Source organism: Lycium barbarum, chromosome 6 (assembly GCF_019175385.1).
Source record: "Lycium barbarum isolate Lr01 chromosome 6, ASM1917538v2, whole genome shotgun sequence".
Classification (NCBI taxonomy): Eukaryota; Viridiplantae; Streptophyta; class Magnoliopsida; order Solanales; family Solanaceae; genus Lycium; species Lycium barbarum.
Genome location: NC_083342.1, coordinates 129,176,618 through 129,193,115, shown reverse-complemented (window position 1 = coordinate 129,193,115; position 16,498 = coordinate 129,176,618). Strand labels below are relative to the sequence as shown.

Below are 16,498 nucleotides of genomic sequence, written 5' to 3'. Positions count from 1 at the left end.
TATATATATATATATATTATATGCATAAAAATAGTGCAAACTAATAATGTCCAAAAGGGTGGGCCCTATACTAAACAACACCAAGCAATATAAAAAATAAAAAATAAAAAAGAAGAAACTATATAAAGCATGGGTTTAGTTGTCCCTTAAAAAAAAGAGGGTGAGCCCCATACTAAATAACACCGAGCAATATAAAAAAAAAGTGGAACTCACCATCTCCAAACTCCTGGAAAAAAAAAAAAGTGAACCCCATATTAAAAAAATATAATGTTAAAAAAAAAAGTGCAGACTTTGTATTCGTAGCAAACACTAATATAATAAAGTTTTAGATACGGAGCACAAACTACAATGTTATATTAATCATGTTTTGAACATAATATATGTATATATATTATATGCATAAAAATAGTACAAACTAATAATGTCCAAAAAAAAGTGGAACCCACCATCTCCAAACTCACGGTAAAAAAAAGTGAACTCCATATTAACAAAATCAAGCAATATCAAAAAAAAAAAAGTGAACCCCATATTAAAAAAAAAAAGTAAAAAAAAAAATGCAGACTTTGTATTCGTAGTAAACACTAATATAATAAAGTTTTAGATACAGAGTATAAACTACAATGTTATATTAATCGTGTTTTGAACATAGTATATATATATATATATATATATATGCATAAAAATAGTGCAAATTAATAATGTCCAAAAATAAAAGTGCACCCCATATTAAAAAATCAAACAATATTAATGTAATTTCCAAAGTATCTCATTAAGTCAATAATGATAGATTCATTGCCACGTGCGTATCAATCCATTAGTGGGAGCAAATGAAATTGCTTTTCTTTAAAAAGTTAAGTAGTCAAACCATACAATTTTTTTTTTATAGTAGTCTGAGATCTAATCTAGATATTAAACTGTTGTATTTGTTATTCCGCCATGTCATTTATTTGTTATGTTTACTAAAATAAATATACTTAAAATATTTATATTTTAAAATAAGATAGAATTTAATTACTTTTTTATTTTTATTCTTACTCTAATAAATGTGAAAGATTAATGTCGTAAAAAAATATATCAAATGGAGATCAAATAATGAATAAGGTAAATTAGTCAAATTATAATTCTAATCGACGTTTTCTTAAAAAACCATGCAAAAGACAACATGACAAGTAAAATGAGCTAAACGGAGAATATTTACCAAAAATTAAAAAATAGTATTTCTTCGTTTAAATAGAAAATCAATTTCTACTTTGTTTCGTTTTAAACATGTAAAATTAATTTAATAATTTGAATTAGAATTATCCAAATCAAAATTTGATAAAAAATAATAAGTATTTTACACCTTTAAATTAATCGAATTAAAATTGAAAGTATCAATTGATGCTTAAATATTGCTATTGTTTTATCTCAAAGAGAGGAAAATAGTTTCCTTTTAAACAAGTCTTCTCTTTTAAAAAATATTAATAAATTTGCCGATTTTGTATTCGTAGCAAACATTAATATAATAAAATTTTATATACGGAGCACAAACTACAATGTTATATTAATCGTGTTTTGAACATAATATATACTCTCTCTCTCTCTGTTTATATATATATATTTATATATATATATATATATATATATATATATATATATATATATATATATATATATATATATATATATAATCACTATTCAAAGACGACTACATACACATAAATGCACTATAATCTAAAATGCTGGGTCCGTGCGCAGCACGGGCATAGGCCGTCTAGTTTTTTGATAAAATCTTGCCTTGCCTTTGACGTAAGGTTTAAGCTTATTCCTACACTTTCTTTCAATGGCGTCTTGGAAAGTTAATTCAGATTCCCTTTCAAGATGTCATAGAACTCCACTGGTTTCTTCCTATACTCTTCAGAGATTTCCTGAAAGCACAATTCATATATATTTCCTGTCAATATATAGTTGTTTCGGAAAAGGCTCAAATATGTCATCCAACTATCGGAAATGGCTCATTTATGCCACTCGTCAATAATTTGGCTCATTTATGCCACTCGTCAATAATTTGGCTCATTTATGCCATCGAACTATAGGAAATGACTCATTTATGCCATCGAACTATAGGAAATGGCTCATTTATGCCACTCATCAATAGTTTGACTCATTTATGCCATCGCCCGTTACCAAAATGACTCATCTATGCCATTTTTCATTAACGCCAGTTTTATAATACCAGATATGACACGTGGCATCCAATTAGAGGTCTACGTCGTTTGATTAAACTAACCCAATTTTAAATACCAAATTAATTAAAAATCCGACTCATACACCTTACCCACCCACAACCATAATCTAGTTGGAGGTCACGTGTCATATATGGTATTGTAAAATCAGTTTTAATGAAATATGGCATGGATGAGTCATTTTGGTAACATGCGATAGCATAAATGAGTCAAACTATTGATGAGTGGCATAAATGAATCATTTCCTATAGTTCGATGGCATAAATGAGCCAAACTATTGACGAGTGGCATAAAAGAGCCATTTCTGATAGTTGGATGACATATTTGAGTCTTTTCCGTAGTTGTTTGGACTTTTTGCCGTTTGTTTGTTAGGCTTGTGTGGTGGTAGGGGCGGAGGCGTATACCTCTATCGCAGTAGCTAAACGCAAGATTGAAGCTTCACACCATGGACGACCAATGAGTTGCAAGCCTATTGGAAGTCCTTGCTTGTCATAACCAATCTAAGCATGAAAAATCAAAAGAAAAAGAAAGGTAAATTAGTGAGCTACAGGTAAATTTTAAACACATGATGTTGATTGATATTTGACGTCCACATGTTTGAGAATAATTATGAATCCTAAATGATAGCCACCAAGAGACATCTTAGTTTTAATAAATTGGTCTTGGAATACAGAGGCCACACAAAAGATGAATGTCACTTACAGGGATAGATATAGCAGGAAGTCCGAGAACATTTGCTGTTATAACAAATTGCATTAGGCTTGCTGAAAAGAATAGCAAATGAATAAGTAGTCTAAATATAGTTAGATCATCATGAAGTGCTCATCATAACAACAAAAAGAACTGTCGTAGTATTGAGAATATTTTGAGATAGAACGCTTCAAAAGTTTAAATAACAAAGTACAATCTGTCTTCAATGCATACAAAGTTCAAATTTCTGAGCCTAACACCATGTCAAAAATAAAAAATTATCTTCTGACAGGTTTACTATAATGACCTATTATAAATCTACTTCAGAATTCAGATTACGATCTGAGGCACTAGTCGGAGAAAAGAGCGCTCACACTTTAATTGGCTTCAGAATTGAAGATGCCATTAAACTAAACCACAGTTGGTCTCTAGTATCAGCAACATATGTACAATTTCCTCTTGACAGACATTCATTCCACTAAAAGCTTTTCCTAAGCTCATAGTTCAAAGTAAATGAAATATAGATGTAATTAGGGTGTCAAATTCAGCCCATTAGACTTGGGCAGGCAGAGCAGGGTATATATTCATTGGTGGGTCATTTTGGGTATAACCCATCTAAAAGCTTGGGCCAATTCGGGCTGCACATGTAACCCAAATTAACTAATACAAAAATTTACTAAAACATAGAAAAATTAAGTGTTTGGGTTTGATATAGTCATAATAAATAAAATAAAAGGCTTTTATTAGTTTAATCTGTTAAGTACACAAATTATATAAGAACAAACACACAAATGAAAATATGAGTTGGGAGGTTTGGGTTATGATCCGCAGTTTAGCTTTTGGCACAAGCAATCTTTGGGCAGGTCATTTTTTTATTTTTATTTTATTTTGATAAGGTTAACATGTATGTATATTAAAAATAGATTAACTTTGGGCAAGTCATGACCCAACTCCTTTTTAGTTCAACCCGTTTTAATCCGTCCAAATGTAGCCCAACCTGCCTATTTGACACCCTAGATGCAACCAGAGGAAATATCCACAGTGATAGCTAGGCTTAAATTTTCTTATTGCTGTTAAACCACAACAACAACATACCCAGTGTGATCCCACATGTGGGGCCTGGGAAAGGTGGGGTGTACCCAGACCTTACCCCTACCTTTACGGGGTAGAAAGGGTTGTTTCCGAAAGACCCACGGCTCAAGAGAAGTGATTTTCAAAAAGGGTTTGAGAAATACATGAGTAAAAAGGCTGTGAGGAAAATAACTAAGTAGGAAATGACAGCAGAAAATAACTAGTAATGATTTTATTGGCAATATTTTTGAAAAACATACATAAGCATGTGTCAAGTATATGGTAACTTGATTGTTAGTATCCACTTGCGTAAATTACAGGATAATTTGGTAGTAACAATCAAAAAAAGTTATCCAAGCTTTGGAAGTTACCTGCACTGCGCGCGCACAGCAAGGACGTATAGGATATAAAGGAGATGTATCTCCAAGGATCATTAATGACTACTACAGAATAATAAAATGATGTTAACCTACCTGTAACTGGCAAATTTGTCTCTCCAACTTCAAGAGCACCTTCTGGAATTTCTGGGGCTGTCATTCTGGAAAAAAATAAAAATAGAAATTATGAATTGAAGTGTCTGTTAATCCAGCAACAAATTGACATAAATGACAACATACACAAAGCATTGGTCCATCTACTTTAGTTGGAAAAAAAAAAAAGGAAGATATAATTTACTTGGGACTAAACTAAAAACTTTCAGCTCTATGATAGAAAAGTGTCATTCTATATGAACATATACATTTCCATTCGATGTGAAAACTCTGTGAGTGACGTATTCAATGGAAACCGTCTGTAGATCATAACATCAGATAAATGTGACTTCGATCATTAAGCTAGATTATATGGTACAGGCTTGTGAATCCGCTTGAAAAGCTAAAATATGGGGGTACAACTTCAAAGACAATAGAAGTATCCTAATATCTAATACTCTTATTGAGTCATTCATTGATTAAACATTTTACACATGAACTGAAAAGCAATATATAGTCTATTTTTTGGGCCAATCATCTATAATTTTTTACTTTTCTACAATCATAGGTCAAGTTGTCAATAGCAAGAGGACCTAAGGAAAATCTTTTTTTTTTTTGGGTGATGTCACAGTTCTTCCGAAACCAACTTCCCGAAACCTCCATCAACCAGAAGATTGAGGAAAACAGTTGCCAACATTATCATGCAACTAAAAGGCCGATTTTAGCGTTTAGTTACAACCTTCCAAATCACTGAAAACAAATACAAGTTTCACTCTTAAGAGAGCTCTGATACCATGTGAGATTGGAAAATGCACAAGTACATGTCTTATGCTTAGGAGCTTCTATAGATAATTTATACAATACGAATTATAAGTACATTATCATGGGTCATTATTACAAGTAGCTCATCTATTTACACATGTGACAAATCTAACAGAGATCTACCAACAATCAGCATAACATAACTGCAATGGAATGTAGCTATTTACACAAATGTGAAAGAAGTGTATTTACAGATATCAGAACCCATAAGAGTTCAAGAACTTAATTTACCCAGTGGTAGGTGTTACAATGACATCCACTTTCTTAAAAACCTCCATGTGGTAGTACATTAACCTCCGCCTGCAATAACAGACACACGAAAGCTGAAATAAGTTGAACATATTTTGGATGTGTTTGGTAGGAAAATGTTTTCTTGAATAATGTTTTCCTCAAAAATAAGTGGTTTCTTACTTATTTTCTGTGTACGGTAAATAAGCAGATATTGCCCCAAGAGCATTTATGGGGGTGGGATGGGGTGAGGGGGTGGTGGTGGGCGGGGTAGAGGTGGGGACATGCTTAGGACACTTGTTTTCCCTACTCTCATTAGGAAAGTCATTTTCCTAATTTTAATGAACTTATTTTCCTAAAGAAAATGTTTTCCACAAATTGACCAACTCAAACATGGAAAAATTGGAAAATATTTTCCTCTATACCAGACACACCCTTAATCAAATTTCTAAATGCAACTTTGTAGGGAGGCTTGAAATCTTTTAACATTTAGATTAAATATAGTAGTGCATCTAACACTAAACATGTCGCCAAAACATAATACAAAAAGAACCATTAGATTCTTAGATAACACTTAAGAAATACAAAGTAACCGTGGGGTAAACAAGCAATGAAATTAAAGGCATGAACCGTGGATTCTGATGTGTTCTTCTAGTAGAAGATAAATTTGTTTGCATGCAATTTCTGAGAATATTATTTTCTAATTGAAAATTAAAATCAGGATATGAAGATGATAACTTTTTAAGCTTTTAGACACAATGTGCTTAAAGTGAGGTAACCAAAACCTACAATTGCTGATGTAGTTTAAGCTAGGAAAGCCTATTAAATGTCGAATCATATGTGTATATGCCACTGATCTAAAACACACTTGCAGCTCCCTAATTTGATATTAAAACAAACAATAATTGAACAAATTGTTTCAACATGTATGAAAGCAATTCAGTAGTGTATTCTTTACCTAAGACGCTGGGCAGCAACATAGTCTGATGCTGCAAATGATCTGAAAAGTGTTAGATTTGTGCGAGTATCATAAGTCGATCTTCCTCCTTTCCTACATAAAACGACAGAAAGTTTATATTAGTCCAAGCTACAGGATTGAAAAACAGTCGATTAATAGCTTAAATGGAAAATAGATATACCCATCCTCACAACCAGGATTCCATGAGCACAGTGATTCAGATCCAAAAGTAACAATATGGGCTGTGCGCAGCTCCCGAAGCTCCGGTATAACAATCTCTGTTGTCTTGATTGGAAAGAGTTAAGCAAGAAAAATAGAATAAACAAAGTTACATCCAGAAAGTGCACCTGAACTTTAAACATAACGTCTTCTGAAATAAACAATAATCTTGATGTAAAAAGCATGATTCTGACAGAATAGATCACATACGTAATATAGGGTAATATGGACTTACTTTGCATCCATACAGATGAAATAGTTGGTTTAGGACATCTTCACACTTATCAGATATATCGGTCGAGCTAACATCGTTAAACCACTGTAAAAGATATCTTGTATCAGCCAATGTTCAACCAAGAAGGCTAAAGTCACCAAAAACCTTAAGAGAACAGAAGTGCAACACCTTCGTATATTTTCCCAAGGTAAGTGATCCCAAAATATTTGAACTCTCATTGGATGATAAATCTGGTAAACAAGGGGGGGACTGAAATAAAACAATTAATAATAATGTGAATAAAAAACAGCATGCTTAATGCAGAGGACAACTTTTTAATCCAATGAAAGAACTCATTCGACATTGAACCTACATCAACAGTCTCCTATTCAACTATAGGATCAATTTAATCCTATGCTTAATATTGGTCTTTTTTAGATATATCAAATCCATTTTGGGGGACCTAAAACAAGAAGGTTATAATGGACAGGTAAATGACACATTTTTTCAGCAAGTTAACCAAAATAGTCTTCCATAATCTATATTATACAAGTAGAGTGAATACTGCAGCACTGATTAAAAAAAGAAACAATGGGACATTCAGCGGAATGAAACATCACCCAAACTAAACCAGGAGCAGAAGAGGTGTCTGAAGAAAAATACCCCAAACTTAAGTTATTATGGTAATTAAAATGCTTCAGGATCATCGACAATCATCATAACTGCAATTTTAGTGGAAAAACTCAATGTTGAAAGATGACCTGATACCCTATTTACTAATTAAACTAAAGTGTTTAGACAAATGAAGAAAGAAAAAAAAGTCAAACTGAACCCTCAAGCAGGACAATATCTTGAAACTTTGCAGAAGTACAATTTGTGAGTGATTACAGGATTCAGCGCAATTCGATCAGCTGGAGAGGATCCCAAGATTGCTGCATACCTGAAAAGTTGTAAAGAAATAACAATAATCAACAGATATCAACCATAAGAATGGTCTTATCACCATGATCAAAGATAGCTGGACCAAATTTAACAAAAAGATACTCAAACATGCAACCTAAATTTTTAGAAGATGCATACAACCTAATTGGAGACAATAGAAGTCTGATGCCATGAGTTGGGATAATTACATTGTTCTATCATGGTTAAGGTCTAGCATTGCTCCTTGGAAGCTGAATATCTTGGTGGTTTGGTACTTTTTTCAGTGAACTTCTAATCTTTAGCTTTAATAGCTTTTGAACTCTAAAATGTGTAGGGAGTAAATGCAGGTAGCAAAATATAGGACATAATGGAAGAAATGGATCTATATAGTATAGGTGATACGTATTAGCTGTCTTCTTCTTCTTCTTCTTCTTCTTCTTCTTCTTCTTACTGTTATTGTTATAATAAGAACAATAACAATTGATCCCTTGTTATCCAGTGATAATTTGTCCAATAATTTTGACACTCGGTGTCTTCTTCACCGTTGTTTAGCACATATAAAGGTTAATGGAATTTCATGCAGAATATAAACAGTGTAACACCAGAAATAATTTTGATTGCATAATCAAGTCAAACAGGTAAATGAAAAATGCATGTTTTGACTGTACACAGTGAGATGAATATCAGAGATTCCCATGACCACAATTGACTATTTTTTTGTAAAGAAATTGGCAGTAAAACCCAATTACTAACATAAGTACGGCATCCTCAACCGTAGCTGTGATGGGTCCAATAATTGCAACAGTTACTGCTTCCCACAGTGACCTGAGAAAAGAACAGAGATGGACCAAATTATAAACATATCCACACTTGCAATATGCAATCACAATCATTGAGAATGTTTGCAATACATAACCTAAGTATTATTACATACTTCTGATCAAAATTCAAATATTGGCTGCTTTATATCGAATTTCAAATTCTGCAAAGTGTATGGGAGTTCATTCTAAAATCATTGGCAATGGCCAATATGAAACATATCACAACAAAAAATGAACACAAACGTTATTTTGTCTTGCTTCTATGCACTCTAACGGCATTCATGGGACATCAACTTCATTTTCATTTTTCTTGTTTTTGGATTCTGTAATGAAAAACAGAAAACCCAAAACCTCTTTTTTCAACCAATACCTCAAAACTGCATTAATTATGAATCTGCAAGATGTAAGTACATTTCTAAGCAAAGTGCAGATTAGAGTTATCAACTACTGCAGTAAGGGCTGCACTTCTCTAAAGCTACCTTATTTCTCATATCATGAAGTGCCTGGGGAATAATGCTTTTGACTAAGGCCCAGAAAAAATATAGTGCTTGATTTCATGCCTTACACAGAATTTTGGGTGTATAATGATTTCTTCACTTATCCGCCTAGAGAAATGAAAAATGCCATTTACAGATAGTGAAGAGTACAAGTTATCATAGAGATCTGACAAAACTGAAATCCAGAAATATGGATAACTACAGAAAAGAACAGTTTTTAGGCTAGAAAGATCAAATTGTAACGACTGAGGGAGGTAAGTTGTATGAGGCAGCAGATCAAAGATTTGACAGCAGACGGAAAAGTTCTCCTGAGAGGATTCATAAGGATAAACCATTCGGGTATAGATGAACATTGATCTACTATTCATGAACTTACCCTGTCAGGTCAGTCCGTCCAAATGTTGTTTGCAAGCCCACAACCCCGCAAAGAGAAGCAGGAATTCGTACTGAACCTGGCTTTCAAATGAATAAAGCATGAAAATCTATAACCATTTTAAAACAAATTACTAATTCACTTCCCTGATATGTTATACAACCTCCGCCATCTGTTCCCAATGCTGCTGAACACAATCCAGAAGCGACAATTGCAGCTGGACCTGAGGATGAACCACCTGTGTACCTTTTTGGATTATGCGGATTCCCAGGTGTACTGTCATAGAAAAATGTTTTACTGGTGTTAAAGGTAAAATATACCCAAGAAACAATAGTTACCAGATACGCTACAAAGGATGCTATCTCAAGAACAAGGGGGGAAAGGATATCTAAAACGGTCTGTAGTATGTTGCTCGGACTCTTCAAAAATGCCGCTCGGATCCTCCAAAAGTAGTGCATTTTTGGAGGATCCGACATAGGTGCAGCATCATTTTTGGAGAGTCCAAGCAACATATTTGTATGAATGACGAAATAATATAACTCAACCAAGACCCTCAGACACTCAACCAGAGGAAAAGGACTACAAGATGCAGTAAGTGGACGACATATTTGAATATACATGTTAGAAATATGTAACTTAAGGAAATAATCATCTTTCAAAAGAGAGATGGGGAAGCAAAATTTTATACGATTGTGCAGTTAAATGAGTCAAAATGTTGAACTAATCACATAACAGCCAAAAAACCACCAGCCAACATCTTTACACGAACAAGTAGAATGAACTTAGGAATAAACCACCTCTAGTGAACCTTGTGCCATGTCGGCAAAAGAAGGTAAAAGATGAGCCAGAAATGACTGCTAAAGAACATTCAATACTCCAGTCACTGAAAGATCCACATTGAAACAGAAAGGAAGATATCAAAAAAGTGATTTTTGAGGGATGTCTTTAGCATACTCCTGTTAAATGAGAAATCGTTCTTCAACATTCACAAAACTATATAGATCAAGTTTGCTTTGTCAAAAAGAAAAAGAAAAAAATTAGTCATGTTTGCTATTTTTAGGTTCAAGGAAAAAAGTTTACCCATAATTTGGATTATTTCCTGTGGTGCCCATACCAAGCTCATGCATATTTGCCTTTCCTACTAGAATTGCACCACTGTTTCGTAATCTCGACACAGAAACTGCATCTGTCTTTACCTGGCGAACCTCATGAAACCATGTGGAACCACCTGCTCTTTCAACAGGGAACAAAGTTCAGCTAACAATGGCAGAGATATTTGCAGATGAAATGTGATGTTGGACACATACCCTTTGAAGGATGAGGATAGCAATCAATATCATCCTTTACTGCAATGAAAATCCCATCCAAGATTGACAATGGGATTGCTCCATGACCACATCATAATAGAAGAAAAAAAAAACAGATGAAAGGAAATACGGTTTAGTAACAAAATCAGCAGACTTGGCACAGTAGTTTGAGATATGATTTATTTGCAGGAAACTAATATCATTTTCATCATTTATTTGACGGCATGTGCTGAAAACTTAGAAGAAGAAAAAAAAAAAAAAAAAAAAAAAAAAGACAAATTTTGAATTGCAATATGTGGGCAAGATCCACCTTTATGCACATCTACAAATAAAAATACCTTCCAGAAATCTTTGAGTGGAAGCTGCCGCTTGCCTTCTCACTTCGTTGGGGTCAAAGGAGATTAATAATGGTGCTGATGGCTGCTTATTATTAACTGCCTCCATTGCTGAGATAAAGTGCTCTGCAACCTTTAGCAAGACAGAGATTTATTACTCTTGAAGATAACCGAAATAAAACAACCAACGGAAAGTCACTTGCCATAGATGGGGTAGTAAGCTTAGATCTGTATGCATATCCATAATCACGGATTTTCCAGTAACGGAATTGGAATGGTTTTTCTGAATCAGAACTGCATCTGCTAGAAGGATCATAATGTGGAAGACACTTCAAGGCTAAATCAAGCCGTTCTTGGGGTTTTCCTTCTTCTTCTAAGCAAACAACACCAGGCTCTGGCTCTAAATTCATATGCATAACGACAATTCAGTACAATTAGAAAAGCACCTTAATTCCTGAATTCCAACTTCAGCAAAATCATGGAATGCCCACGGTATTATTCTTCTTTCCAGTTATGTGTCAGAAAATCAGCGGAGGATTAGTTTATCACCCTTAATGTCATGCTCAAGGAGTAAAATGTAAGTAGTAAAAAGCTTAGCCTCAATATATAGGATTGTTCGTGAACTTTTGCTGGCAAGAAGTTTATAAGATCCACAACTAATAGAAAACAAAGAAGAAAGACAACAAGGGGTACAACAAGATAGGTAAGCAGTGCTATCTCAGTGGAATGGCATATTTAGAAGGAAATAGGATCTTCCTACTCCGGGAGAAAAATTGAAGTATACTAAATATACAAAACACAACAACAACAACAACAATTACGCCTCAATCCCAAGCAAGTCAGTGTCGGTTATACAAATCCTCCTTATCCATGTCGCTCCATTTTAAGCCCATATCGGTCTAATATAATAAAAAAAGATAGTTTCACTTGCACTAGATGTTCTATACATTTCTACAGGTACATAAATCTCTAACAGGACTAAAAGACTCATTAGACCTAAAGAATTGTACTAGCATGATTAAAACTTAATCTCAACTACTTGGTATCACCTATATAGATCTTTTTATTCCACTGTGTCCTAAAACTGAACATACGATATTAATAAACTGATTGAAAGATAAGCAGAAAAAGCTTAATAGTGAACCTTGAGGAGGGAACTCGGGAATGAACATGGGAACCTCTGGGATCACAGTATTCTTGACCATCTACAACAATAAAAAACAACACTTTTAAATTCTTAATCTCCTTTTTATGCATCAGATACATAAAATTGCAAGTGTCCACAAGTTAGTACAAACCAAACCTCAGTAATTCCATTCTTCTGCTTCAGGTGACTGACAATTAGAGAACCAATTAACGGTGCCTCGATCAATTTAACAAACAACTTGAACCAAAAACCAGTCAAATGCGGAGCTGCAAATCAATTAACACACAAACCAGGGAAAAAAAAATGATACTGTCAATTCCATCATTGCCAAGACACTATGTTTAACAAAAAAAATATATGAAATGCAAACCTTCTACTTTTTCAGGCACATATTTTACTGTGGTGAGGTCTACTTCATTCACCGGCAACATCACTTGCTTCTTCACCATTTTTCAGTATAAATTTTTGAACTGCAGAAAAGCACAAGATATGATCAGAAGAATAAAATTGATTGCTACTAGTTATTATAAGGAGTATACTATATTGTATTACTTAATGTATAGATTAGATAAATCATGTTACACTTACGTGACGGAGCTGTGAAAGTCGGTGAACTTTCGCTTTCTTAGCTCTGGCTAGGACCAGTAGCAATGAAGACTACATTGACAGTAGTTAACTTGATTGTGTTTGAATTCAATTCTCCTACTTTTTTTTCGTTATCATAAGTCAGAACCTTAAAATGGTCCCAACTACTTTCAATTTAGTGCTTTCGGAACAACTACTCTCACACACGTGTTATAACTCAGAACATGTTATGTTTTGGGCTCTATAGGCGTATCTGGACTTTGGTGGGATATTGGGCTTGAAATACTCATTACATGAGCCCAGTACTAAAGAAGAAATCGCAATTCAGAAAAATTGTTTAATTTTTTGTGCGGAGTGACCTTCAAATGCACTGTTATTTAATTTTTATCCCTCAAATTGGTGATTTTTAATTTTTATCCATTTCCCTTAATACCTTGAGATTTAGGGTTTGAACCCCAGCTCAGTAAAAAAAAAAAATCGCAAGGTAGAATTTTATAGTAAAGTTAAGCTTTAAGGCAGAGTTTTGCACGGCAGGTGCAAAGCAAAACTCTACCTGAAGGTGGCAAAATTCTGCCTTACGAATCCAATCTCTACCTTGCGATTTTTTTTTAATTTTTGACTAAGTGGGAGTTCAAACCCGAGACTAATGAATTTTAGCGAAGGGAAAAAATCAAAGACCACTCCAAAATAAGGGCATTCCTGCTAATTGCCCAAAATTATTTCTGCTAGGTGTGCAATATTTTGTAGGAAGTCAATAAGGTTTTGTATCCAATTTTCAATATTCATGAACTTCAGAATTTGATCTTTATAGTCACGAGAAAATAAATAACTTTAATCACAAAACAAATATCCACCATGGATCATGTCGTCAATTGGACCGTTAGTTTCTATTTTGCTATTATCTATGACCGAAACTTGTAAAAAAATTGTACCATTTCCCTAAGCTCATAATTTCCAGTTGTCATTTATCCACAAAAAAAACAAAGCACATTGAAGTTCAAGTAAACTAATGACTAGGGTTATACAAAGAAAACCGACAAATCGCACCAAAATGAAAATTGAAAAAAAAAACGATTAGTGATCTGGTTTGGTTTTTAGTTTTGAAAAAAAAAAAAAAAAAAAAACCGACAATAATAGATTTGGTTTGTTTTTTTTTTTTAAAAAAAAAAAGGTCAAATCAAAACCAAACCGACCCGACAATATGCATGCAATATTTTAATTAGTTTATACATATATAATTTAGGGGAAATAACTAATATATACAGCCCACACATCTAGTTTGCGGCCGATATAGTCTACTGTATCATCGGTGTATATATAATGTATATGTTTTTCTACCTTCTTCTCCGTGCTACCATATAACCCTCTTTATTTTTCTCTGTCATATTTAAAATATGTATAACACAAGGTATAAAAGCGTATATATGATTATACATTACATATACACTCTTATATACTATATATCATGTATGAATAATGTATATGTTCTGTATAACAATGTACAAATATAGTATTACTAAGTATAACCAATGTATTTCCTTGGGGACTCAAAAATTCCTCTCAAACACCACCATATCTCCATCTGTAACCTACCATTCATTGTTTTATTATCACAGTAGCACAAGGAGAGTCACTACTCAAGGAACAACTTTCAGCGATATTTTTAGAATAGTAGATAACATGTTCTTTCTTTAAGCACATCTATTCATGACAAACATTTTTTCCACTCAACTAACACGTATATGATGTAGCACCTACATCATCTTCCCAAATCCAATTAGTATCAAATCATTATTAATCTAAAATTTGAGTGATTAATGGTATTAGTTAAAGTCTCAAAATACGAGTTTACCTGAGGAAAAAATTTGAAATATCAAAAAATCTCAAAGGGAGGACATATACAAATATAAGTCTTGTTTTGGGCTTTTCCAATACTTATGTTAGAAGGCTATGAAAGAGATTGCAAGCTGATATGTCAGGGAACATACAACATCTGAGATCTCAAAAATGAGTTCGCACAATAGAACAAAGATCAATTGCCTTAGATTTGCTAATGCAATCAGCCAACCCAACGTCCAAATTCTTATAACCAGTTGGGGCTCAGAGCATGAGTCTAGGATTTAGAAACAGAATTTGGGGTTCTTTGATTTGGAAATTTCTTTCCAGTGAAATTTGTGGTTCCTTTTCGGGGAGGTAATAGATACATAGAATAAAGAGAAGGGAACTGGGCTAGTTGAGTGGAGAGCTTAGGGAAAGTGTAGAAGGATATGGAGAAGCCATGGGAGAGATAAATCCAAAAAACAGAGTCTCATGCGGGAAGACTTGCAAACTAAATTGCCGAAGGGTTAATTAGAGTAAGAAGTTGATAGTTTGGGCTAAAATTGGTAAACTAGATGCCCTAATATACACTCACCTTAATTTTCCCTATGAATAAAATGTGACCAATTAACCAATCAAGAAAATCACATGCTACAAATAAGATCTTGTTGTTGCATCGAAAGATAATAATGTTAGACTAATCCGGCTAACATTGAACTTGGTAAATTGAAATGGTTGAATAATGGAAAAATGAGATTATTTAGGAATACACATTGAATGCTGAGATTACATAATGAATTTCTGGTAGTAGATCCATAATAAAAAAAGTCTTTGTAATTGTTCCAGAAGAAATGAAACAAAACATATGGTAGAGCTAGGACATTTATTCTATGAGGTTTACCCAATGCTAGATGTAGAGACGCATAATAGATTGATATAAACATAATAAAACCATGATATTTTAACTTTATCAAAGTTTTAGTTTCATAATATTTTAACATAAAGTTTGGGCTTATATATTTAGCCCATTACCTATAGATGTCCAGAAAATTAGAAAAAGCCCAACTAAAACTAAATTTAGAGGCCGTTTGGATTGGCTTATAAATCGCTTATAAACTGTTTTCAGCTTTTTTGACTGTTTGGCTGGCCAGCTTATAAGTTATTTTGTGCTAAAATAAGTTCAAAAAAATAATTTGGCCCGTTTGGCTTAGCTTATCTAAAGCAGCTTATAAGCCAAAAAAATAAATAAGTTAGGCTACCCCAATTTTTTTATTTTTTTTTACTTATGAGCAGTTTTCTTTAAGCCCATCCAAACAGGCTCTTACACCTCTGAAGCCCTTATTGTTAACAACAGATGAACAAAATATCATCTGCTATCGCTGAAAGCTTGACAACTTCCAACACAGAGGATATGTAGTTAAATTTTTCTTATGTCACTTGAGACAGCTACAGCCATAAATTATAATATTAAGATGATTTAGAGTGTTACTCCATGGATTCTAAGGTGCATTATTATATTTGCTATATTTTGTTTTGTCTTACAATAGTTGCAGTTTAAAGTGTAGCATTTACATTTTGATGTTATAATAAGTGTATCTGCATGTTTGACTTGGAAAAAGAAGTTCTTTGTTGATGACCAACAAAGCAAAAACTAGACACAGAAAAAAGGGTCAAAAAGCTTATTTTTGGTCAAGCAGATGCTCTTTTTTAAGATGTCTTCGCATCTAATCACACAAAAAAAAAAAATGGAAAACCTGTAATAAAACCGAAATTGAAAATCGACTTTTAATACTTTGA

The 16,498-nt window shown here is 33.4% G+C and overlaps 1 protein-coding gene across 1 annotated transcript; it reads right to left on the bottom strand.

The window, feature by feature from the left end:
• Nucleotides 1–1,496: 1,496 nt before the first annotated feature.
• LOC132598876 (fatty acid amide hydrolase-like) lies at nt 1,497–12,835 on the bottom strand. The gene is made up of 20 exons (XM_060312019.1): nt 12,669–12,835; nt 12,455–12,564; nt 12,296–12,356; nt 11,355–11,551; nt 11,155–11,284; nt 10,817–10,894; nt 10,590–10,737; nt 9,673–9,785; nt 9,513–9,588; nt 8,572–8,643; nt 7,786–7,837; nt 7,087–7,167; nt 6,919–7,002; nt 6,646–6,749; nt 6,465–6,557; nt 5,510–5,578; nt 4,460–4,524; nt 2,928–2,989; nt 2,630–2,725; nt 1,497–1,907 (listed from the first exon to the last, which is right to left on the bottom strand). Exons 1-20 carry the CDS (start codon nt 12,745–12,747, stop codon nt 1,839–1,841), a joined length of 1,839 nt encoding a protein of 612 aa, XP_060168002.1. The 5' UTR covers nt 12,748–12,835; the 3' UTR covers nt 1,497–1,838.
• Nucleotides 12,836–16,498: the final 3,663 nt, after the last annotated feature.

Excerpts from the sequence above, each read along its gene's own strand:
- LOC132598876 (XM_060312019.1), bottom strand. The coding sequence starts at position 12,747 with ATGGTGAAGAAGCAAGTGATGTTGCCGGTGAATGAAGTAGACCTCACC. Across the intron at positions 10,738-10,816 it reads CTATCCTCATCCTTCAAAGG|GTGGTTCCACATGGTTTCAT; the intron begins GTATGTGTCCAA and ends TTGAAAGAGCAG. Across the intron at positions 8,644-9,512 it reads GGACGGACTGACCTGACAGG|GTCACTGTGGGAAGCAGTAA; the intron begins GTAAGTTCATGA and ends TTCTTTTCTCAG.